The 24580-nt window shown below is 41.3% G+C and overlaps 4 protein-coding genes across 20 annotated transcripts in view; 3 read left to right on the top strand and 1 right to left on the bottom strand.

The window, feature by feature from the left end:
• The first annotated feature begins 98 nt into the window (after nt 1–98).
• On the top strand, nt 99–5213 carry LOC133401759 (serum paraoxonase/arylesterase 2-like). 2 transcript variants are annotated; one of them, XM_061675110.1, is made up of 9 exons: nt 99–296; nt 372–442; nt 519–574; nt 1143–1305; nt 1778–1904; nt 3095–3298; nt 3395–3476; nt 3635–3763; nt 3896–5213. In XM_061675110.1, the coding sequence occupies exons 1-9, from the start codon at nt 220–222 to the stop codon at nt 4109–4111; spliced, it is 1125 nt and encodes a 374-aa protein (XP_061531094.1). In that variant the 5' UTR covers nt 99–219; the 3' UTR covers nt 4112–5213. The 2 variants fall into 2 exon arrangements, with proteins under 2 accessions (XP_061531094.1, XP_061531095.1); XM_061675111.1 differs by lacking the exon at nt 99–296 and having other exon boundaries at nt 399–442; nt 519–910.
• A 361-nt stretch (nt 5214–5574) lies between these two features.
• On the top strand, nt 5575–8810 carry LOC133401765 (serum paraoxonase/arylesterase 2-like). The gene is made up of 9 exons (XM_061675131.1): nt 5575–5654; nt 5753–5823; nt 5895–5950; nt 6679–6841; nt 7550–7676; nt 7767–7970; nt 8055–8136; nt 8301–8429; nt 8541–8810. The coding sequence occupies exons 1-9, from the start codon at nt 5578–5580 to the stop codon at nt 8700–8702; spliced, it is 1071 nt and encodes a 356-aa protein (XP_061531115.1). The 5' UTR covers nt 5575–5577; the 3' UTR covers nt 8703–8810.
• LOC133401762 (potassium channel subfamily K member 5-like) lies at nt 8761–13161 on the bottom strand. 2 transcript variants are annotated; one of them, XM_061675128.1, is made up of 6 exons: nt 13003–13161; nt 12677–12917; nt 11886–11997; nt 10241–10407; nt 9956–10124; nt 8761–9867 (listed from the first exon to the last, which is right to left on the bottom strand). In XM_061675128.1, the coding sequence occupies exons 2-6, from the start codon at nt 12860–12862 to the stop codon at nt 9164–9166; spliced, it is 1338 nt and encodes a 445-aa protein (XP_061531112.1). In that variant the 5' UTR covers nt 12863–12917; nt 13003–13161; the 3' UTR covers nt 8761–9163. The 2 variants fall into 2 exon arrangements, with proteins under 2 accessions (XP_061531112.1, XP_061531113.1); XM_061675129.1 differs by lacking the exon at nt 13003–13161 and adding an exon at nt 12073–12126 and having other exon boundaries at nt 12677–12766.
• A 1167-nt stretch (nt 13162–14328) lies between these two features.
• LOC133401760 (uncharacterized) overlaps nt 14329–24580 on the top strand; it is a 33007-nt gene continuing 22755 nt past the window's right edge. For 13 of the 15 annotated variants that reach the window (XM_061675112.1, XM_061675124.1, XM_061675126.1 and 10 more), the window contains exons 1-3: nt 14329–14357; nt 15157–15245; nt 23135–24519. In XM_061675112.1, the coding sequence (XP_061531096.1) occupies nt 14347–14357; nt 15157–15245; nt 23135–24519 (1485 nt within the window). In that variant the 5' untranslated portion in view covers nt 14329–14346. Of the gene's footprint in view, nt 14358–15156; nt 15246–16163; nt 16509–17659; nt 17828–23134; nt 24520–24580 lie in introns of those variants that run through there. The other 2 variants (XM_061675120.1, XM_061675119.1) reach the window with 2 other exon arrangements.

The raw sequence follows: 24580 nt of genomic DNA on the forward strand, positions 1-24580 counted from the left end.
ATCTTCACTTCTGTTCATATTTAAATAAATCCAATTAAACATCCCGAACGGTGGTACTCTGCCTTGTAATATTTTTTTTTCTCTCCAAGCAGAACTTGAAGGCAACCCTTGCCGTGTCTTCTTTGGCACTCCCTGTCGTCTGCTTGTAACTTTGTGTGTTAGTTGAAAGGTTCCCAAAAGTGTGCTGCACTTTGCCAAAGCTGCCGTGCGGTTTTAAACATGGGCACGTGTGGCCTCATCGCACTTGCTGTGGCGGTGTTATCTGTGCTACTCGGGGAGAGGATCGTCAGCTTAAGGTAAACCACACTTCCACCGTTCAATCATATAGTAATGTGCTCTTTCCTAACCTTATCGTTCGTAAACAATAAAAGGAAGAGGGCCCTCGCTTCTCGAGAGCTGCTCAAGAATCACCTCCCCAATTGTGTTCCACTGAAGAATCTGAGTAAGCAAGCCCAAGTCAACATTATTATTCTTATTATTCCACAAGGAATAAATGGTTAAATGTGCTCTTCTCACAGACGACGGTTCAGAGGATATCACTGTCTTTGGGGATGGGCTCGCCTTTGTCAGCACTGTAAGCATTTGACTCGAAACTTTTTTTTGAATAAACAATTTAAAAAAGAAAAACAAGTTGCACAATATAAGAGCCATTGCATTCGTACTGTGTATGTAATGAATGTTGATAGGGTGACTTCCAAGTGTAGCAGTGATAAGAAATTTGGATTTCGCCAACGATCCCCCTCCTCTGCGGTTCTCTTCTGCCTTTTTTTCCATTTTGCAAAGTGGCTGACTAATGCCGCTTAATACATCCAACATCAATTCCCAAACACAATATTTGGTTCAGTTGGCCGCCTTATGGTTATGGGCATGTGCGGGACAGAGTGGGGATCGCTATGTTAACAACATGCAGGTAAGACTTCCCTTTAATTCCCCGGCTGAAAGAATGCTTGCATGTTTTGGTATGTGCTGCTGTTTTGGTTAGCAATCGCATGGAAATGAGCTCAGCGGTTCACTTTTTAACAGTAATTATGGTTACTACCTATTTTTGTTTTTTTCCCCAATGGGAAAACGGAGCTGCGATCGGTCCGCGGGGATAGGATCAGATCACAAGCCGGTCATCATTTTTGTCCTTGTACTCGCAGGGTCTAAAGTACACAGGGATCATGTCTTCCGATGCGCCCGGAAAGATCTTTCTCCTTGATCTAAAACACTCTCTGCTGAGGCCGACGGAGCTGCGCATGCCGAGAAACTTCGACCTGGAGACGTTCAACCCACACGGCATCAGCGTCTACACAGACCCAACCGGTACGAGCCAGTCGTGCATCGCATTCATAAATATGAAAAGAAAAAGAAAAGTTCTCAAGATTCATCTTGAGAACAATAGCACTTGATGATTTCTTTTTTCTTTTTTTTCTTTTTTCCAAAACCAGCTGTTGGCATGGGAGTTGATACGTTAAGCATGTGTAAAAACCTGTTACCAATCCAATATTCTGCAAAACCTTACCCTGGGTGTGTCTGTTCTGTCAGCTAACTTATCTTTAGATATGCATCCTAATATGATGTCCAATGCAGTACTTTACTGTATCCATTTTCTGCTTAATCTGATGGGCAAAGGTGTGGTTTCATTTCACGAATGGTGTATTCTGCCCCCAAAGTAACAACACATGATGCTTGGTGGATGTCATGAAGGCCTTTGAAGCCGCGTCTGTCCTCCCTTTAACACAATTACACCCTGTCGCCAATTCTATATTAACACAATGCTTGGTCTGTTTTTCAGATGGCACAGTGTACCTCTTTGTTGTGAATCATCCTCACCTCAAAAGCCAAGTAGAGTTATTTAAATTTGTTGAAGAGGAATTCTCCCTGTTGCATCTAAAGACCTTCAAACACAAACTTCTTAATAGGTACACCATTCAAGGCCTTCTCATTTTTATATATTTTTATTCATGTTTAACTTGTATTACCATGGAATCTGTAAGGTCAAACACTATTCAATGAGGGTGGGTAATCTCCTAATGGGTAGTTTTGGAAATATTCTATTCTGTTCATGGGGAAAACTGTCACCATAATAAAACCCTAAATAACTATAAAGACAGTGTTATAAGTAACTTTAACACTCATAGCTGTCCTATGTGTGGGGGGGGGGGAAACGTTACCCACTGCGATTAAGAATAATAGAACATTTAGTTTGAACTTAAATTTAAACTTAAAATGATTGGTGAATGTATAATGCAGAAGCTGCTGCGCCTCACACGTCGTCTTTGAACATTTTAATTTTGAAATGTAAAAATAACAAACCACTCTGCCTTAGCTCTCGTTACGTCTCACATGATATCAGGCACGAGGGTGAACTCCAAACGTTTGGCACAATTTCAGAGGTGTATTATTTATTCCGAGTTGTACAATCTCAGGAATGTTTGATTTTAGGGGTTCAACTTTGTGACATAAACAGTGTCGCAAAAAAATTGCATCATTTTGCAGTCTTATTTAATAACAAAGCCAATTCTTGCTCAAACGATCTCAAGAAGTTTAAGAAAGAGAGATACTTTTTTTTTTTTTATCACAATCTAAAATGGAAGATATCACTCAATTTTAGGAAATATCTGTGCAAAGACCCAGAAAGTCTATAAGAAGAACATCTATGGAAACGCAGAATCCCAATACTTACGAATGGCACGCCATAAACCAGTGATTCCCAAGTTATCATTTGTTCACCACAAAATTAATCTTTCTCCATCTAGCTACACCAGTGGCAAATAGCGACAGGCAGCTCTATTAAATACTCTTCCACTAGATGGCAGAAGATACATAAATTCAACTTTGTCGCCTTCTTTTGATATTTTTATTCGGTGATGTGCTATGAGTTGTAAAATATGTACCTCGGCTCAATCACCACCAGCCTTTCCAGTTAGCATGGATATTTGACTTCTAAAGCCGTCAATGGCAGTGAATGTGTTAAGGTCGGGGAAACGCTGCTTATAAGCTACAGCTCGTGCGAACCTTAAACACAGATGACAGCTCAGATGTCAAAACATAACTATGTATTCCTTACAATCAAACAAATAATCAGTTTGTTTTCTCCATGTTTTTCTAGTCTGAATGATATTGTGGCTTTAGGAGTGGATCATTTCTATGCCACCAATGATCACTATTTTTCTCATAAACTCCTTAAAACGATTGTGGAGCCTATCCTGGGTCAACCTTGGTCCAACGTTGTCTACTACAGTGCAGAGACGGTCAAAGTGGTCTCTGAAGGATATTACTTTGCAAACGGCATCAACATCTCACCGGACAAAAGGTTGGGCAAGTTAGCAAGCGCTTTGCATCTTGGTCATGATTTTATTTGTACTAATTATTTGTCATGAATTAAACATTGATTTTCTGCTATTAATAGGTATATTTATGTGGCGGATCTACTTGACCATAATGTGCATGTGCTGGAGAGGAAAGAAGATAATGCATTGGTCTCCGTGAAGGTAATGAAGTGCAAAATCTGGAGGAAAATTTTCTCAGTTATTTTGATGGTTACGAGAGCTTCAGAATTTATTATTATTTTTTTACATAATACAAATAACTCAGGTAGCCCATTCAGACAAAGTGGATAACGTTTAATTTTGTCTTACGATGTCACCAGTCTGTGGCCGTGGGTTCACTCTGCGACAACATTGAAGTTGACCCTAAAACAGGTGACCTGTGGTTAGGCTGCCACCCCAACGGATGGAAAGCCGTCATGTATGACCTCCAAGATCCACCCGGATCAGAGGTTTGTATGCGAAAACTCATCAAGGATGCTACTCTCAACACATATCAAATTCCAATTCATTCATTCATTCACAAACTATTATTCATCTAGATATTTGGATATATATATCTCCTGTGATGTTGTTTCCTTCAGGTCATCTCCATTCAGAACATTCATTCGGACGAGCCCGTGGTGACGCAGGTGTATGCCGATGATGGTCACGTGATTATTGGCTCCTCGGTAGCTACGACCTATGGAGGGAAACTGATCATTGGATCCGTATTTCATAAAGCCTTATGCTGCGATTTGGAGCAGGTGGAGACACAAATTGAGTATGAAGAGGATTTGTTTGAATCCTCTGATAAATAGTTTGTTGGATCGTTAACATTACATTCATTTTTAGTGGCGGTAAAAGTTTTATAAGCTGTGGTGGATCTTTTTTTATTTTTATTTTTATTTTTTTTTTTATTTTATTTTTTTTAAAGAAGCTGTTTGCCGTGTGATTGACTGGAAACCAGTCCAGCTCATCCAAAGTCTGCTGGGATAGGTCCCAGCTAACCTGCAACCAAAGCGCACAAATCCAATAGAAAATTGATCTATGGAAAAATAGATGAATAAGCTACTACAGAATTGTATATTAGAACACTACAAAGGACATCTTTTGGTCCAACATTTGTACTGTAAAAGTTTTTCAAATGAAGTTTGGTGCATCACTGCCTGTTGCTTGTCATAAGTCGTCTCGTGAATTCCAGACGGGAAGGCAGAAATTGCATGCATTTCCTGAAAAGGACACCAGAGGGCAAGCAGAGGAAATTGTCAGACTCGAAAGCGAACACACACACACGCGCATATAATTTTAATATATATCCGAAGAGATGGCCATCATCTTTTTTTCTTATGCTCATCTAAAATGCAACAGTTTTTGGGAGACTTCTTGAGTAATTCTCTTGAATGTCATCAGCCATCATGCTTCAGCAGTTGAATTTATTTAGTCATTTTCAAAAGGCCATTGAAGCAGCGCTGAGGCACACGGGATTCAAACCCCAAACCACAGAACTGTGAGGCGCAAGCGCTAACTACTCATTCACTCATGTCAAATTAATCATTTGATTTAGGTTCGATAATTGTCAGGGTTTACACCCTTATACCAACCGTGGAGGTTTATTTTGGATCCTCCTGTCAAAATTTACAATTCAATACAAACTCTTTGAAATCCCCGGCATTTATTTACTGTTCAGAATGAGAATTCATTCACTAGTTCTGTCAAAGCAACCCCAACGATTTGAAATTTGAAAAACATTTTCTTCATTATTTTTTATTTATTTATTTTTTTAGGTACAATAGTAAAAGCAGAAGGTCAATTGGTTTAATGTATTCCGTGCTAAATTGTTGATTAAAAGGTATGTGTTTCCATTCCCTTATTTTACTACTACTCTTGCAACTGTCATGTTGAAATAAAAACAAAAAGGACCTTTGGTGGTTTTTGTATTTACTGTACTCCAGTTTGTAAAGTGTATCCCAGGTCATTGTCAAGCCATAATATTGATCCTGTGCTGATCAGCTGTCAGTTTCCAGTCATAGTCAAAAGAAAAAGTCCCTTGCGATCTTGGTTTACTCATTTTTAGACACAAGACCACAGTTTTAAATTCCTGGCATAAATCCTACAGCCATTATATCAAACCTGACTAGCAGGCAGATAAACCAGGCGTCAGCCATTCCTCTGTTTATTTACTCTCTCTCTTTGTTCAAATTGTATTGGTTAAGCCGAGTATATTTATCCGGCTGACGATTCAATAGTTTGCTGTCTTTTGTACAGCTTGCTGTGTAATTTAAACATGGAAACACTGAGCTTCGTCTCAGTGTCTATAACATTGTTTTATTTGCTCCTTGGCGAGAGGATGGTCAATGTGAGGTGAGCAGCATTCACTTTTGGCATATACAGTACATTTGTATTTTGTATTTCTCTACGTTTATGCACTATCACTGACGTCTCCCTTGCAAACATCGCAGGAAAATGTATCTTGCGTCTCGAGAACCAGTCAAGAATCATCTCCCCAACTGTGTACTTCTCAAAAATCTGAGTAAGAACAAGTGAAAATCGGACAACTGCGTACTCCTTAGGCATGCAATTAAAGAGAGCATTTTATTTTAGGTCATGGTTCCGAGGATATAACTGTCTTTGGAGATGGACTCGCTTTTATCAGCACTGTAAGTTGAATTGGACCTGTACTGAATAGTATATTTGTCTTTTATGTTTTAATGTTCTTCTGAGTTTAGAAGGATTTTGCACACGGGTATCTGTATACTGTGTGCCCTTGGGCTGGTCTTCTGCCTCTAGAAAGCCAGCTGATCATGGTTAAGGACCATGATATTTTTGGCTGACCCCGGTCTTAGAAAGATCCTTGTCAGCTTGTGTCCCATTCTTAACCATTCATGTCGAACATAAAGAGGGCTCACTCGCTTAAAACAAAGGGTGGCTTGGACCTGCTCCCACCGAACACGGAACCACAGCGAGGTCATTGCCCTTATTTGAACCTTTCCTGATACCGAGCCAAGAGGATATCAGGACAATGCCTGCTGATGTCACGTCGGTGTCCTGTAATGTTTCCGACTACTTTACCATCTGACCCTGTGGATCTTTCAAGTGGATATCAAAAGTGAGATATTTATTCATACAGATGTTTCGCATCTTAACAGATTTTTAAAATGTGGAGACAACACACATGATGTGTGTGTCTGTGTGTGCTGACTGCTCTTACAGTATGAGGTCACGTGACTTTTACTCCAGATGACCGACACAACACACCGTACACATACATAGTGAACACAACTTGGGCTCCAGTCTCTTCGGCTGTTCGTGCGTTGACCTGGGAGACAATTTCATACTCCCAGTCATAAATTAATGATGTCTCCCTGCATATTGTCAACATTGCCAGGGTTTAAAGTATCCTGGAGTGCCATCCTCTGACGCTCTTGGTAAGATCTTCCTCCTCAATCTAAAAGAGTCTGACATGGAGCCAGTGGAGCTGCCCATATCGAGGAACTTTGACCTGGAGACGTTCAACCCTCACGGCATCAGTGTCTACACAGACCCGACTAGTATGAGCCGTCCTGCTTTGAATTGCATTCGTTGACCTTTTGTAATACCGTGTGACCACAATTTATTTGACAACACAACAGTGGCCGACTGGTTAGAGCGTCAGCCTCACAGTTCTGAGGACCCTGGGTTCAATCCCCGGCCCCGCCTGTGTGGAGTTTGCATGTTCTCCCCGTGCCTGCGTGGGTTTTCTCCGGGCACTCCGGTTTCCTCCCACATCCCAAAGACATGCATTAATTGGAGACTATAAATTGCCCATAGTGGGACTGTGCGTGCGAATGGTTGTTTGTTTCTATGTGCCCTGCGATTGGCTGGCAACCAGTTCAGGGTGTACCCCGCCTCCTGCCAGCTGGGATAGGCTCCAGCACGCCCGCGACCCTGGCGAGGAGAAGCGGCTCAGAAAATGGATGAAACACAACGATAGAGGATTTTTTTTGTTTTTTTTCCCACTTTGCATGCAAGCATTGTTGAGTATATGCATAAAACGTTTTGGAGACCGTCTGCTGTTGGCCCAGTCAGTTTAATATTCTTTCACACGCTTTTAAAACAAATGTAAAGCATTTAAAAGTGTAAAACACATTTACCACTGTATAATGACTGTGGCCTGTTGTCTGACATTTAAATCAATGCATGGCCATCCTCTTTTTACACATAAACAAATGCATACGTCAGTGATGTCGCTCATACTGTTTTCCCCTCATCATCTTTAGATGGCACGGTGTACTTGTTTGTTGTGAATCATCCTCACCACAAGAGCCAAGTAGAGTTGTTTCAATTTGATGAGAGGGGATTTTCCCTTTTGCATCTGAAGACCTTCAAACATAAACTTCTTCACAGGTACTGCAAGGCTACAGCGGATGTTTACAAAATGTTCTCTATATCACTTATAATCGGTAACTTTTTTTTCCTCTCTTTTTTCTTCCCAAGTGTGAATGATATCGTGGCTTTGGGTGTGGACTGTTTCTATGCCACCAATGATCACTACTTTTCAGATGAACTCCTGAAAAGTGTTGTGGAGCCTCTTCTGGGTCAACCTTTGACTAATGTTGTTTATTACAGTACAGAGATGGTCAAAGTGGTCTCTGAGGGATATTACTTTGCTAATGGGATCAATATCTCACCAGACAAAAGGTTAGGGAGTTCTTTAAGAGTTGTGTATTTACATATGAATATCAAGATGCTAAAGATATTTTTTCCCTCATTTTTTATTTATAGGCATATATATGTGGCGGATTTATTTGCCCATAATGTACATTTGTTGGAGCGGAAAGAAGACAATGCATTGGCCTCTGTCAAGGTAAATTTAAATAATAAGAATAGTATTTATGTATTCTAAGAGATGTTATATTATTTAAAAATATTTTAAAAATCAGGATATTTATGTAAATAACAAATTAGATAATGCCTTGTGATTAATAAACGTATGTTTCATTCTACTTTTATCGTCGACAATTTCACCAGTCTGTGGCTTTGGGTTCACTTTGTGACAACATCGAAGTCGACGGGAAAACTGGTGACCTGTGGTTGGGCTGCCACCCCAACGTGTTGAGAATTTTCCAATTCGACCCCAAAAACCCACCGGGATCAGAGGTTTGTCTCGTCACGCTTCTTTCATTAGGAAACTCACTGAAAATGTGACGTGTCGGCATCCATATCAGATTCCCTATTTCTTTCTATTTCCCATGATGCTGTGTTCTCCAGGTCCTTCGCATCCAGAACATTCTTTCCGAGGAGCCAGTGGTGACGCAGGTGTATGCCGATGATGGTCATGTGATTATGGGCTCATCCGTTGCTACGATCTACGAAGGGAAGCTGCTCATTGGATCGGTGTTTCATAAAGCTTTATGCTGTGATTTAGCTTGAAAAATGGCATTCGAGAAAAAGTGGGGCCTTGAACAATAATTCAATAAAGAAACAGAAATTCGAAAAATTACATACACGGATTTTAGGTTGTCTGTAAATATATATGTTGACAGCACTTGATGTAATTTAGTGTGAGATGCAAATACAAACAGTAATTTGGAAGAATGAAGAGAAAACTAATTCAAGAAAGTATGAAATACACTGCAATTAAAGTCCGAAGTATCACTTAGCCATGAAATGTAACAAGATGATATGGCAGGTTTATCATTCAAATCCCAACATACATCAGTGTGGTGTAGAAGAATTTCAACCCTGACCTCAACCCCACCAAGCACCGTTGTTATGAACCACAGCACAGATTAGGACCAACTGCATATTGTCTCTGTTATAATATCAATACTTATACTGCATTATTTCCTCAAACCATGCAGAACAGTTCATGGTATTTCTTATATTCAACTTTACCCATTTTCATCCTTATTGAGTAATGCATCTTCCTCTTGTACTTTAGAAATTGTAAACCGGGTCACACCATTACTTGGTTGTGCATTTTCTTCTTGGATTCTTCCTACGGCTGGCACAGTAAATGACATGCCAACATTTGGTGAATCATTTGTCCCGTTGACTTCCTTGAGTGTTTCATCGGTTCCCGCACACTCTGCTGGTTCTCCCGTTGTCGAGTCTTCTTGTAAAAGAGACTGATTCTCTTTTTCTTGGCAGTCGTTGTTCTTTGGATTCATAAATACTTCACTGATGCTCATCAGGCATCTGTGCCGCGGCGAGTGGTCCAGCATCTCGATGTTGGTGGTCAAGATGTCACTGCAGCTCTTGGAGCGACTGAAAACGTCAATGGAACTTGGTTTTGCCGCCATTCCAATCTCCTTGATAACAGTGCTGTAGTCTTCCTCTTTGTCCGATAAGAAGCTAAAAATATCGATAACGCTCGGCCTGGGCGTGTCCGACTTGGGCGTGTCCTCTTCAGGCTGAGGTTCGTCATCCTGGAAGGGTCGGCGTTTGTGTCGTCGTTTCTTCAACACCTTGTGCGCTTCCACGACCATGTTTACATTCCAGCCGAAGAACAGAGACAGCCAAGCCAGGCCCATGTAGATCCATATCTCCACAAACACTCGGTATAGCCTCGGGTACTCAATATTTGGATTCACACCTGAAATCAACGTGCGTGTGTTAAATCACAGAATGTGCACGCTCAAACTACATTAAAGAGGAAGCTACGATGAAAATATAAAGTCTACCTGCCACGTAATCTCCGAAGCCGACAGTTGTGAGGGTGATGAAAGAAAAGTAGAAGCCTTCCAAGTAGCTCCATCCTTCCAGCGACATGAAAAGGAGCGGCGGGATCACCAGGTGCACGAAGAGTCCCCATAACAGGAATATAACTGTGCAGATAAGCTGTACACGTTTCTGAAATGGGGGGGGAAAAAAAAAAAGAAGACAAAATTAAAGATAAATATCCTGATGGGATTTCCAAACTTCTTGACACTTAATATCTAAATCCCGGCACGGGCGTTGAGACTTACCACTGGCACGTTTTTGCGGATGAGGATCTGAGATAGACGTTTTGCCCGATCTCCAAAGAATGAACCCAGCTTACTTATCCATACCAGACATAGTGGGATGCCGCACAAACCGTACAGGATGCAGAACACTCGACCTCCTTTAGTCTTTGGGGCCACATTACCATAGCCTAAACAATACGACAACAACACAAATGCATTGTTGTGCCCCGATACATAGAGAATACAATTATCGGAATTGTATTCAAGTAATCTTTCTATCTTTCAAGTAAAAAAAGAGAAATTTCCTTGACATGTGAGGTATTTTGATAACACATTATTATAATAACTAGTCAAATATTGTAGGGCAGCACAGTACTCTCGTGGTGAGCACGTCTGCCTCACAGTTCTGAGGTTCTAGGTTTGAATCTTGGCCCCGTTGCCCGTGCTCGCTTGTTCTCTCTTGCATGCTACATTCCAATAATTGAAGACTGAATTGCCGTTAGATGTGAACATGAGCGTGAATGTTTGGCGGTCTGTATGTCCGCCGTGATCCGTCATCAAATCGACCATCAAAGTTCATCCTGCTGTCAGGCATAGCGTAACAAGACAGTGGCATGTCCTGTCAGAGCTCAGTGTACCTCGGGAGCTCAGTTCAGCAAGCAGCGCAGGATTAACTCGGCTTTAACCTTGACTTTCTTTTGGTTCTTTTTTTTTTTTCTCTCCATTTATTTCGACCAATCTCAAATTACAAGGCGGATTAGGAGAAGGAAGTTGCCTGAAGCATGTGGACTGACATTCAAAACCGAACACATGCGTCGTTATTTGTTATCCAAATTAAGGCAGAGCGTTGTTTTGACATTTTACAGTGGTTAGTTTCTTTTAAACTTGGTGACACGTAACAATCTTTTTTGTTTTTTTTAAATGAATGAACCTTCACACTACGCCTTTGTCATTTGTCCTTATAGTTACATCTATTATCGACAAAGTTAACTTATTTGTATGCTTCCAAGAGCGTAGGCCAGAAATATGTTACTTTAAAATGCGCCTGTGCTGTTTTTGCATCTTCTCCCCGTGCTTGCTTGGGTTTTCTCCAGGTACTTCCTCCCACATCCGCTTGTATTTAGACTAATGACCCACGCATGATGATAACAAATGAGTTTAAGTCTAAAAATCAGTAGAAAGCAGCAGAGTTTCGATATAGTAGCTGTAAACACTGACCAGATGATTGTTTATGTCTCACTTATTATGCGCTAATTAGTTTTATTTCCTAATTTTCATACAGCTTATGAGTGGCATATTCAATGCAAAGAGGGAGTCAGTCAGGGAACTTTGTTGTCTACTTAATAATGAATTGATCCAACGTGTTTTGGGATGGGACACAGTATGCTGCAACTGTACTGTATTGCATACTATATTTAGCCCAAACATAGTTTTGCACACACGCCCAATGAGACAACTGTTTTCCACGTTGGTGAAAAAAATCTTGCTTCCATGTGAAAGCTCATTTTGGATGAACAAGTTCTTACATTTGGCGCTATATAGATATGTTATTGTGACAAAAACCAACTCTTCTCTTTGCACTGCATGTAAAATAAATAGTTGTTCTTATGTCAAAGACTAATCCAAGCGTGGTGGCCCAGGAAGGTGGAATAATCGACACACAAACCAATAGTTGTGACAATAGTTGCTGCAAAGATGACAGAGTTCCCCCAGTCCCACATGTTTCGATGGTTGTCCCCATTGATGACCACACCTCGACCTGCAGCATCTGACACTACCTGGAAGGTATTACAAAAAATAAAATCATAATACCATATTGACAAGGACACAAACAAAAGAGAGGAGATTCCAACCATAAATGTAAGAAATGTGAGGCAGACGTGCTAGTCACTGGTTCACCGTGCTGCCTGTACAAACATAAATAGATAATATTTAGGCTAGTAGCAGCATAAGAGGGCCAAAACAGAGAGTGCAATACAGTTTAGTTTCACAAGGAATATTGTCATTTTCATTCCTCTCAAAACTGAACATGATCAACTTTGGACAGGCTGAATGTGGGACACATCTTGCACGAGATTCCATCGGATGTGCAAGTTTGAAGTTTGTGTGAATAAAAAGGTCTTTAAAACTTCTCTGAGCCAATGCAGGCGAGACACACCTTGTGCAAACATTCCAGCATTTGAATAAGACGTGTAGCTTCATGTCCACGATTTAAATATCCCCACGCTTTTTTTTTTTTTTTTTTAATCCTCAACCATAAAAATAAGACAAAATGAACTTTATGTTGCGGATCACTTTAGTGTTTAATGTGACAAACCTCTATCTAGACCGCTTTATTAGCCCACCACGGAGTAATAATTACACGTGGAAATAGCTCTACCTCGTTAGTTCAACTTAAATGATCCTTGGGTGAGTTTTGTCTGTTTAATTATAAATCAACCGTCTGTCGCTCCATACCTCGAGAATTTCATCCAGATCCTCTTTCCTAAGGCAGGGGTACTTCTTCAAAACCTGTTCTTTTTGGAAATCATATTTGCTCCTGGCCAACTCCCAGTTGGACTCCTCGAGAATTTGGAATATCGCGGCCCCAATGGACAAATAAAAGATAATACAGGATGTTAAAAGGGGGCCCTGGTCAGCCATGTTCAAGTCATAACTTTACACGCCAACAGGCACCGTCCTTTTTTCAACGTTCTTCCTGGAAAAAAAACAACAAAAAAACTTAATGGTAGGCTTGCACACGCCTCTCTATTGTTCACCCGCGTTACGTAAATAACTCGTACCTGCTTGCTTTGGCAGGTGATTGGTTGGAGAGGCAAAGCAAAATAAATAAATAAATAAAATAAAATAATTTAAAAAAGTTTATCATGCGTGTTAAAATGTTTTTGTTTTTTTTTACGATACGGTACGACGTCACACGAGCGTGCATCTCAGCGTGCGAGGTGAGCTTTCCACAAACATACATTCAGTACAGTGCAGTTCGTTGACTGTGTCCGTCAAGTGACAGTTGCCCTTATCTTCATTTGCAAGCAGCCAGATGCAGAAACAGCGTGCGCGTTTGCGTGTATGAATCCCAGCGGGGTGGATCCACACTGCAATGCCTGATAATACTCTACTACTATACTGCAACTTTGTGTGATAATCATGGTTTTGGCGTCCAAATAATACATTACAACATAATTGGTCATTTATGTATTTATGTAATAATAAAATATATGTTTAAAAAAAAATCTAATTAAACCACGCTAATTGTGTGTTGCCTAGTGACAATACTGAACATAGTTTGAGCGGAGCCCTTCAACTGCGCATGCGCGACTCCCCTCATAAGTGACTCCCTCACCTGTGCTAATGTCACAAACTTAATGGCAGCATAATATGTGTGCGGTGACTTTGTCGCAGCAAGACGCTTAAATTGACTCCAAAAAAAAAAAAAGTTAGCGTCGTGTTTACGATTAAATTACTCCATAGCTTCACCCTCCAGGTCGGTCATTGCGGCTGCGACACCGCCCCCGTGGAAACCTGGAAGCACCGGAACTAAAATGTCGTGGCTCCTCACTAAAGATGGCGCGCACACATCTTTCAAACATGTCGTCGCTCAGGTACGAAACCTTCATCATGCACACTTGATATTTATACGTTTTTTTTTTTTTTTTTTTTTTTAAACTGAAGTTTATCCTGTCGGTTCGTCCCAGTTGTAAGTATTTTGCCTCCAAGCACTTTGTTTAAAAGCTAAGCACCACTTGCTGTTGTACTTATCGGAAATGTATAAAACACTATCGTGAGCGTTAACGATTTAAAGTGTATCCAGACTGTACTTATGTTCTTTTTCTGTTATCATAGTAATTATTATAACCTTTGACATGGGCCTACTAATTCAACCTTAATAACTTTGGGTAACGTCACTGTTCTTAAAAGTATACCAGCACTATGTAACCCATTCCAATCAATGCAACATTTTGTTACATGAGACGTTTGATTGTTGTGTAATGAGATACAAATGTAAATATATTTTGTACTCCATTTGTATTTGTATTTGTATTGCTACACAGGCCTACACTGTTTGTCTGTTTGCTCAATTAACAGTCTTCTTTCTTGCTTTTTCATGTGGTCACACTCTCTTGGACGACATGAACATGTTGTGAGTATCCATTACCTTTTAACCTTGTAAAATGTGATATATGGTCTCATAAATGTCCAATTTGAGGTTGCTGCTTTTGTGTTACAAATATCAAATCTTGTTTTTATGCAACACAGTGGTGCAAGTCAGGACATTGTAATTCAATGCAAGAGCTGCAGTATGGTATTTCTTCACTATTTTTGGAGGGTGGGGTCACCGAATCACCCCGAGGCATGTGGACGCAAACACATCTTTATCTTACGATAACACGCGCTCACGAAATGCTTTGGCAGCTCTGTGTCAGCCAGGAAATGGCGGAGGGATTCCCTCACTCTTGCTGCATGCCATTTATGTCTTATGTTTCAACTTTTCATCTTTTTATCAAGAGACAACAGTTGTGGAGACCATTTGATCAAAATGGTTGCCACACGCCTCACTACAGACCGTTTGTACATGGGATTTATTGCATATAGTACCAAACAAAGTAAATAATATATTTTCTATGTTTTAAATTCAATTATTAGGTAATTATATATATATATATTATAAAAATATTGTAAAATTATTTTCATTTCTTATTTTCTATTTCTGCTTTCTTTTCACGAGAACATTCTGAGAGTTGGAACCCTGTACCTCAGAACTGTAAGGCAGATAAGCCAACCACTAGTGCACTGTCCTAATGAATGTTTTCAGGTTACTAACAAAAAAAAAGGATATATATCGTAATGTACCACAGTGTAGTGCACTTTAGTAATACCAAGTGCACTTGTTGTCTCAACACCATGCACTTGATAAGTGTACTCTTTTGTTTCTGCACTAGGTGGCAGCACACACTTGTCATCCAGTATAATTCTACTGGACACATGAGGATGATGTACTCAGATGGCCAGAAATGGCCATCACAATTTGGTTAGTGGTGTCTTTTGCTTATAGAGTTGTTGATTTAAATACCAAGCAGACCAAACAATAGCCCTTTACTTTACATACTTTTGGTTTTTTTTGGGATACAGTTCAGATATGCCCTTATTAGATAAATAAGCACTTTAGTTAAAACAAGTTAATTTTATGGCTGAATGTACCTAAGAGAAGACACGTTTTCTTGAAAAACTGTGGCTTGATGCAAGTTCATGAACGCAGGGCAGACCAAAGATGTCTGCTTTGTAGACAGCAACATTCCTGCTTTATGAATTCTTCATGATATAACAGTGCCTCATGAATATTGATATGCCGCTGCCATCCCATTAGTGCTCGTGAGAGCTCAGGGCGTGAGCACAAACAAAAACCGCGGTGAGCGTGCTTCCGTGCGTGCACTCAAGATTCATATTTTGCAAGCGTTCTTCGTAGCGGCGTGTGGCTTTACGTAAGATGCGGGAGGGAAGCGCTCTATGGTGTGTAACGTGCACCCGGATGCGGTGCTGAAAGTCAAAGGGAGATGATTCGGGTGGAAGCGGTGTGAGACTTTATTACGTAATCAGTGAGTGATGGAGCCAGAGAGGGATAAAGATGTTCCAAACAAACACGGTCCCTTCCCCACCCCCACCACTGTGCACTCTGCTGGAGCTGAATGATGCACTGCACCATCATACATGTGCCATTTTGGAGTGGTGGTGGTGGTGGTGGTGGGGGGCAAACGAAGAAGAAACCCGAGAGCCTGCGTCACTTTTTTTTTTAGGGTGTGTCCGGCGTGTGAGCCCGAGTTGGTCTGTGGTTCCAGTCTGGTGTGGTCTCAGGGGATTGTGGGTCTGTGAGTGGCCCTCCTCCCCTCCTGGTTCTGCTTGCTCTCCTGGGTACAGCACAACACCTGCTCCTTGCACCGGCGCACGACAGTCTCCTAAGCAACTCAGCTGCAGCACCGCTGCTTCATATGCCTTTTTGTTTTTCTCTCTCAGACCTGGACGCATCCAAGTGGGATAAGCGGAACAAACAAACTAAGGACTAGTTTTCCCTCTGTATCGGGGCAGGATTAGTCGGGTCTCTTCCGGGAACGCATTAGTCAATGTTTAACACCACTTTCAACATCCTGATGTGGCGTCACTTTACTCTGTGACTAAAGTCTACAAGAAGGAAAAAAAAAAAGTGACTTGCAGTGCTGGAGGTATACATTTTTGGGGTTTCCTCAGTGGATTGACCGATTTTGACTCATTGGATTAACAGAATCAATCTATTTAACTGGTAAGGTCTTTGTTTGAACAGCTAACTGGTGGCACTGCTGGGCATAGCACATGAACTCGTCACTGTGAGACAAAGGTGACGGTGTTTGAGAGGGAATAATGAACCCCTTCACTGCCCCCCGTCCCAGCCGCCCGCTGCCTATCAGCCGTATGGCCCTAATGGGGTCAGGCAGATGGGTGGGCTCCAATAAGACGGCTGGAATGTGTGCACACATTTATGAATGTGTTTGTTTGTGTTTGAATTTCAGATTGATGGGTTGGACTCTACAACTGAACGTTGGTAGTATGTGTGTCTTCCTTTTAGTGCCTTTGGGATGAGTGTGTCCAAATGGTTTGTCTGGTGTTGCCTTTATGTTCGTTGGTAGTATGACATAAATATTTGGTAACTAAATCTAAATAGATGGCATACTGCTCACTGTAAGGAAACAGAACCACTTCATTTATAGACAATGAGCAAATAAATGAAATAAGGACAATGTTATATTATGTACTGTATATAATGAAAACTACTTACACAGTCATATCTCAATTATAAAGATGCTGTTTTCTCAGCCACTTCACAGTTCTGAGGTGGGGGGGTTCCAGGCTTTCTGTGTGGAGTTTGCGTGTTCTCCCCACGCATGTGTGGCTTTTCTCTGGTTATGCTAGCTTCCTCCCATCCAAAACACGCACGTCAGGCTAGTTGAAGAACCTAACTCGTCCCGAGGTGTGAATTTGAGTGTCAATTTGTGTTTGTTTGCTGCTCCAGCAGACTCATGAGCCAAATGAGAGGACGCGGTATGTAAAATGGCTTCATGGATGATTGCACATTTTTTAAATGTATGAAAGTAAATAATAATAATACTAATTATAATAACTATTGTAATGTACTGCAGGCTAAAAGTTTTACATTTAGCATTTTAGTGCATACCCTCATCTGACCTTTCCCAGCAGAAGCTCAGGACATTGCGATGGTTGGATAGATTCATGGAAAAATAGATACAGTACATACAATTATAATATTTAGTGGGGGACTGAATTGTATGATTTGTGAATGGATTCTATTGCGAATCCAGTACATTTTTCTCTACGAAATAGCATCAATTATGGAGTTGATGTGCACCTTGCATGTGTGGCGGGGTCGTGCTTGCAGTCGGGTCCGAGGCAGCCTCGGAGAGGCTCCGCCCCTTTACGAGCGTCGGACACCTCCAGCACAACAAAGCATGTGTGGCGCCACAACATTGTTCCTTCTCTGAACGTGCCGAATACCGGATTTGTCTCCTTTTTCGCTCCTTCTTTGCGATTTTCCGCCCCCTCACTTTAATGCGCAACCTGCAGAAGGTGAGTCCGAATGTATTGGTGATGATGACGCGAAGGGTTTGTTGTTTATTTTTGTTTAGTCGCACATTCGGCGCCATTTTCGTACTCGGATTGTTTAAATAGCCGCCGCACGGTGGTGCGACACAGCCCGCTCACATCTGCGCTCGATTTGCGGTAAAAGTTACAAATCAAATCCAGTCGGTGTTGTTTTAGCATATTGCATCTCAACCTTAATTTTGCTAGAAGTATAACAATGAATTGTGTATTTTTTCAGAGTGAAATTATAGCCTGATAGGGAACATCACCTCAAATGTGAGTTGTATGGGTAAACATGGTTGGGGGTGCATGTTTTCACTCAATTGTAAGACTCAAATAAGACTTTTTAAATTTTATTTTATGTGTGTATTTCATTTAGCACCATGCAAGACATCCAGCGCAATAATTCAGGATTTGGTAAATAAGTGTGGATTATTGCCTGTTGGGAAAAAAACAACAACAACACATTTTCAACTCAGTATTCTCTATTAAACTATTGTGGACTCATTTGATGGCGGTTTATCACTCTAAATCACAGGTGTCAAACTCAAGGCCCGGGAGCCACATCCAGCCCGCCACATGATTTTATGCGGCCCGCAAAGGCAAATCATGTGTGTCAACTTCCATGATTCTTGTTAAAATCTGTACCAAAATTTGAAATTCTCATATATCATAAATGATAACGTTGAAATATTGCAAGCATGTTTGTGTTACCAAACAATAATAATGGTTGAAAACCTCATTACCCTTGATTTCTCATTCCAAAACTAGTGTCTAAATATGATGAAACGATTAAAGACTTTTATGTTTTCACAGTCATAACGGCCCTCTGAGGGAAACCGTAACTAGAATGTGGCCTGCGACAAAAAATGAGTTTGGCACCCCTGCTCTAAATCTTACATAACGGTTATTCCACAAGACACTTATCTGAAGTGCAGTTGTTCTTCACGCTGCCTTAAAGATGCCTCTGCTATTGAATGCAATTTTCTGCTTGACTTGCTTTCACCCCAAGAGGGGAGTTGTGTTCAAATACCCACACCCACTTGCCACACAATATAAAATGTATGTATGTATGTGCCTAACATACATAGTGTCGTTTCCATTGTGTCGTTTCCATTGATGATACTGCTGGATATAATATAATAAGATAATCTTTCATGAAGTTGCAAGATATCACGTGTGGAGGATGAGGCAGAGGCAGTCAGGGTTCATGTGGTGCACCCAGCAGTAGCAGCAAGAGTAAAGAGCGAGGTTAAGGAATGACAATGATGGGATTCAGTTGCTGGGGGTCTTCATTCTTGTGCTGAATCAGCAGTGTTGAGCGCATGGAACAGATGCTGAAGGATGTTTGTGGCTCTGCTGTGTGAGAGTGAGGTCATTGAGGTCCCATAGGAGCTTGCTGCTGTTAATCCTCTTTTGGGAGTTATGATGCGTTTGGGCAGTTAGACTACTACTGTGTTGTGCTAAATAAACAAACTCCACATGTACAGTCCTTTCCTTGTGAATGACTCAGGAATTTACTCACTTTTGTATACAATATTGTATTTTCAAATGGCTATATACTGCGGTATTATATATTTTTTGTTATACCGTAGTTGGCCAATAAATCCAAAATATCTGGACAAAATGCTCAATGTTTGGAAGGCTTCTTCCTCAATATGCTCTGATGCACACCGTCCTTGCAACTAGGCTTTGGCTGAGCTGATGTCGGAAATGGTTTTGGAATCACTTACAGGCCGACCGTACTAAATCAATCGGGCTGCTTCGCTCATTTCCCATGGTGGTTCATGTTACACTATCGGGAGCACCTACCATCTGTGTGTATTGATTCATTGAGAACCGGATTTGGTTAGGTTAACACCGAAATAAAACTTTGTAACTGTGTACCCAACTTAGAAACGACATCAATGTGGTAGAATGTCCTTAGAATACTGTTTCATTATCCATTTTCACTAAATGTGTGTATCCACATTAACTACTTTGAAGATTGTAGCGTTGTATAGCTTATTTACTTTCGGATTGATGGCTGTCATAGTCAGTCCACCCTCATGTCGTAAGTATTCTTTATGTTGTTTGGGGCAGGTCTGTTTGCAACAAGGCACGTGTTGGCGTTATGTCGGCATTTGTGTACTGTATGTGTTTACTGAGCGAGTTGAATACTGGGAGTGACCATGTGGTCTGAGGGCAAATATCTGGGCCTTAGCGGAATTCTCTTGTTTTTTTTAGCCAGGAGGGCAGAGCTCCTTGTAAAACCGTGAATCAGCACAGCTGATTGTCTCTGTGTCTTCGCCAGCTCGTCTCCATTGCACACCTCCACAGACTCTAGCTGCGTAGTGGGGCTGGCAGTGAGTCCAAGTGCATGGGGACAGTGAGATGACTAATGGAGGCAGGTAGGTAGAGATAATCTCACTTGGTAACTTGGGGCCCGATTAACTCTAAACTCCTGCTAATTCCTTAAGCCTACTCCTGGTGGCAAGGTAACATGCTTTCTTTAGTTTAAATTGACAATATAATAGATGTTCACAACATGCATCACCATTCCTGTTCATGTATGCATGTTTGTGAGAAAAGAACATTAACACAAATTGCTAGAATTGAATGCATGTTTGGGCAAGCGAAGGTGCATATGTGTACATGTGCATATGCGTGCCATGGGCTGCAGAACGCTGTGAACATAAATAGACGTGAGCTCGTCAGTAAAGGCTAACTAATGAGTCCAAGCATCCTGAACACAAACAGCTATTTATATACCATACCTCCTCCTCTTCCCCATTCAGCCCTCCTGTCTCACTTCAACTCAAATTTGCACACCGGCTCAAAGCAGCTGTGACGCATCACTGACATGATATGACTGCATTTAAAAATGAATGTCTTTGAAATTGGATTCTTGTCAAATTGGATACATTGGCTGGAATTGGCAATCATCCAATCTAATTGAACAAGTACAGTTAAGGAAATAAAAAGAATAACTTCTAAGAAAGCTCTGCAGGATCTCTTATTCAATCGCATAACATTTCAATCACAATATTTCTGTTGGGTAATTAATTCAACTCACTCTTGCTAGAGGGTGGCCTACTTCATCTATAATTTAGCTCATTAGAGAGACTAATTATGTAGTATTGAGGGCAGCCTTTTACTTTACAGCGCAGTGTTTTTTGTTTCTTTGGTTCCACAGTGTGAAAGAGAGATTCAGTACTTCATGCATAGGAAGACCGCTCCTGTTATCTCCATCAGTCAAGCGATGGAGGCTCCCCCTGCTCAGCTGCCTGATAGCTGAGATGTTAGATAGGCAACACAAAATGGAGGAGGCAGCAAGCACAAGCTCAGCTGGTCCATTAGGAGCATGTCTGCTTCCTGACAATCAGAATTGAGATGACAGAGCATTAAAAGACCCAGTGGAGGCTGTGAGCACTGATGCATAGCTGTGTGTGTGTGTGAGTGTGTGTGTGTGTGTGTGTGGTGACCTAGGGAAAATGCCTATGGGGGGTCCCTTGGGGGGAAGGGTGGTCAGGATTAGTTATAGAGTGCAGTGCAGTTATTGGTCACTGGACACAAACAATGGGAGGGCTAAAGAGGATTTTAGTGTGTGTGCGTGTGTGTACCCCCTCCCCCCCCCCCTCCTCCTCTCCTGCAGTTCCAATGGGAGGTTCATGCATGGTATAGTGGGCCAAAGCTTGCACCCTTTGGGGCGGCCCTGTACATCTGGAAGATTGGCCTACCCCTCTGTCTGCCTGCCTAGCATCTTCTTTCCCCTCCCCCTCATTCATACATGGCGGGGGGACTTGAACTTATATGGCGGACATTAACACTGCAATAACTAATTAGGCAAGACTTAGTCCTGTAAGGGAGGTATCTCAGCGAGTACAGGTTGCGCAATTTCATAATGCTTATTTCAGCCAGTCAAAGCCTTTATTCGGCAAGTAAGACCTATATAAACATGTGAGATCTGTCCTCTCCACAACCCCCAACATAGTTGTGTTCGTCAAACTGCAAGGCTGCTTTGCTGCAACGGTCAAGTGTACAATTCTCTGTACACTGTGTTACAAATTATTATGCAAATGGTATTTTTCTTTTATTTTGCGAAATAGTCAATGCAAATGACAGTCAGCATAATTTTCAAGTTATCAACTGTTGATGCATAATTGGAATGTTTTTTTAAACAAACTTCCCAATGATAAGAATATATTTTTTAGGAACTTTTCAAATAAATGCAAATTGAAAATTTTCAGTGGTCATTTTCACACCTTCATGGACCCAAAGGATACAACCAGCTCTTTCTTCATGAATCTGGCCCAAAACATAAATCCTCCACCTGTTTGCTGATGTCGCAGCCTTGTTGGGACATGGTGGCCATCCACTACTCCATGCTTCCGGGTCACTCAGGATTACACGGCACTCATCAGTGAACAATCTCAAGATGCAAGGAATCCCCCAGCTTCATTGCGGAGGCTGCTATGGCTGTTATTGTAGGTTAATAAAAAAAAAAAGAGAAGGTTGGTGAGACTTTGATGTGGGAATTTCATATTTTGTATATTTTATATCAAAATATTATTTTCATTCAATGTGCTGTAACATTTGTCTGCAAAGCAGCACTCTGTCATTTGGTATGCTGACATTCTGCGTTTCCCTGTAGTCAAACTGTTCTTGACCTACACAGGTTGGTGTGTGATGTTGGCACGGATGATACAAGCGATGCTAATAGGCACCTACACAGTGTAGAATGCCTCCTTTGTGTCCGAAAAATTGAATGAGTCTGTAACAGGTGGTGATGTGAAATCGGACACACTGTCCAGCAAGGACAACTATTGTAGGAGTCTGTGCATGTGCGTGCATTGCAGGAATTTGTATTGTATTGTGGATGTAGTCTTTGTCTGATAGTTGGCCAAATGCCACTAAAAAGGGGAGCAAAACTACATAAAACAACACAGGATTGGTTAATTCTTGATTCTAATTCAATTTATTGAATGGCATGAAGAGACAAAATAGGCAATTTTAATTATATCATTATTAGTTATGAAATCTGAGAAGCATGTTTTAATAATTTTTGAGAATTACAAAAGCAAAATGTTTTGGTTTCTATACTTGACTAGGGTTACATGCATGCACAAGCTCGGTGAAGCGTGTCTATTTATTGCATTTGTTTGCCAAACAGAATTATCATGTTTACGACACACAAGATTATAGTTAATTGATCCTAATCTTGTTTGTTGTGCTGCACTGCTGTGCTCTGCCACTTTCTGAACTGCGCTGTGTCCTCCACATTTTTCATTTGTTTCTTGTTCTCCATCCCAGTGGCTACCATGACAACAGAGGCAAGTGCCGTAAGTGAGGCAGACACTGAAGGCAAGCAGAAGGCTAGCGCCGCTGAACCTGAGAACAAGCAGAGTCCAGAGGCGACCGCATCTGAGCCAGAGGGGGAGCAGTCGAGCAAGAAGGCCCAGGGACAGGCCCCTGAGCCTGGCTCTGCCGATGCAGCCTCCTCCCCTGAAGAAGAACAGCTGAAACCTCGCACCCGAACCTCTGCTGGCAAAGGCCTCTCTCGCCTCTTTTCCTCTTTTCTTAAACGCCGTTCGCAGTGCTCAGAAGGAGAGGGCTTTGAGGCAGAGAACGCAAGGGAGGAAAAGGAGGATAAAGAAGAACAGGCCACTAAAGCAGAAGAAGGAAAGGAAGAAAGAGTAAAAACTGAAGAGAAGGATACTCTCGTAGAGGCGACAGACTCGAAAGAGGCAAAAAAGAGCGAAGAGAAACAACAAAAAGAGGAAAAGGAGACTGAGCCAGAGAAAATAGAGAAGAAGGGCAGTAAGAAGAAAAAGAAAGAAACCAAGAAGAAAACAGAAGGGGATCCAGAGAAAGTGAAAACCACAGAGGAGAAAAAGGAAGAGGATCCAGAGAAGAAAGAGGAGGAGAAAAAAGAGGAGCAAAAAGAGAAGAAGAAAGAGGAGGAGAAGAAAGAGGGGCAAAAAGGAGATGCAAAGGTGGAGGAAGCTTTCGTAATAGAAGAAAAATTGGAGACACAAGAAGTGAAGAAGAAAACTACAGAAGAAAAAGGCACTGAAACAGATCCTGAAAAGGAGACTCTAGAGGAGGAAAAGGTTGATAAAAAGGTGGCAAAGAAAAAAGAAAAAGAGGAAAGAGTGAACAAAAGAGAAGAAGAAAAAGCTAAGAAAAAAGCAGAGGAGGAAGAAAGGGCAAAGAAAAGGGAGGAGGAGAAAGAGAAGAAGAGGAAGGAAGAGAAGGCCAAAGAGGCAGAAAAAGCAAAGAAGAAAGAGGAGGAAAAGGCGAAAAAGAAGGAGGAGGAGGATAAGGCAAAGGAGGAGAAATTCAAAAAGAAAGAGGAGGAAAAGTTGAAGGAGGCCAAAAAGAAAGAGGAGGAGAAATCAAAAGAGGCCAAAAAGAAAGAAGAGGAGAAATCAAAAGAGGCCAAAAAGAAAGAAGAGGAGAAATCAAAAGAGGCCAAAAAGAAAGAAGAGAAGGGGGATAAGAAGGCAGATGATAAACGGGTAGAAGACAAAGGGAAGAAAAAAGAAAAGGTGAAAAAAGGAAAGAAGGAAGAGGAGAAGGGGTCAAGTGAGGAGCGGGTGAAAGCACCAATTGCTGCCCCAGAACCAGAACTTAAAACCGAGCCTGAAACTGAAAAAGCTCCTGATCAGCACTCACTCAACAGCGCAGAAATGCAGGTCAGTGCAAAAAGCGCAAATATGAATGGTTATCTATAGCATTGTTATAGTAATCTTCAAA

The sequence above is a fragment of the Phycodurus eques genome, chromosome 4 (assembly GCF_024500275.1).
Source record: "Phycodurus eques isolate BA_2022a chromosome 4, UOR_Pequ_1.1, whole genome shotgun sequence".
NCBI classification, from domain to species: domain Eukaryota; kingdom Metazoa; phylum Chordata; class Actinopteri; order Syngnathiformes; family Syngnathidae; genus Phycodurus; species Phycodurus eques.

Coding starts and splice junctions, on each gene's coding strand:
- LOC133401759 (XM_061675110.1), top strand. CDS start 220: ATGGGCACGTGTGGCCTCATCGCACTTGCTGTGGCGGTGTTATCTGTG. Junction 575..1,142: donor GGCTCGCCTTTGTCAGCACT/GTAAGCATTTGA, acceptor TTGTACTCGCAG/GGTCTAAAGTACACAGGGAT. Junction 3,477..3,634: donor ATGCATTGGTCTCCGTGAAG/GTAATGAAGTGC, acceptor CGATGTCACCAG/TCTGTGGCCGTGGGTTCACT.
- LOC133401765 (XM_061675131.1), top strand. CDS start 5,578: ATGGAAACACTGAGCTTCGTCTCAGTGTCTATAACATTGTTTTATTTG. Junction 5,655..5,752: donor GAGAGGATGGTCAATGTGAG/GTGAGCAGCATT, acceptor CAAACATCGCAG/GAAAATGTATCTTGCGTCTC. Junction 8,430..8,540: donor AAAACCCACCGGGATCAGAG/GTTTGTCTCGTC, acceptor TGTGTTCTCCAG/GTCCTTCGCATCCAGAACAT.
- LOC133401762 (XM_061675128.1), bottom strand. CDS start 12,862: ATGGCTGACCAGGGCCCCCTTTTAACATCCTGTATTATCTTTTATTTG. Junction 10,408..11,885: donor AACTATTGTCACAACTATTG/GTTTGTGTGTCG, acceptor CGTATTGTTTAG/GCTATGGTAATGTGGCCCCA. Junction 10,125..10,240: donor TCCGCAAAAACGTGCCAGTG/GTAAGTCTCAAC, acceptor CCCCCATTTCAG/AAACGTGTACAGCTTATCTG.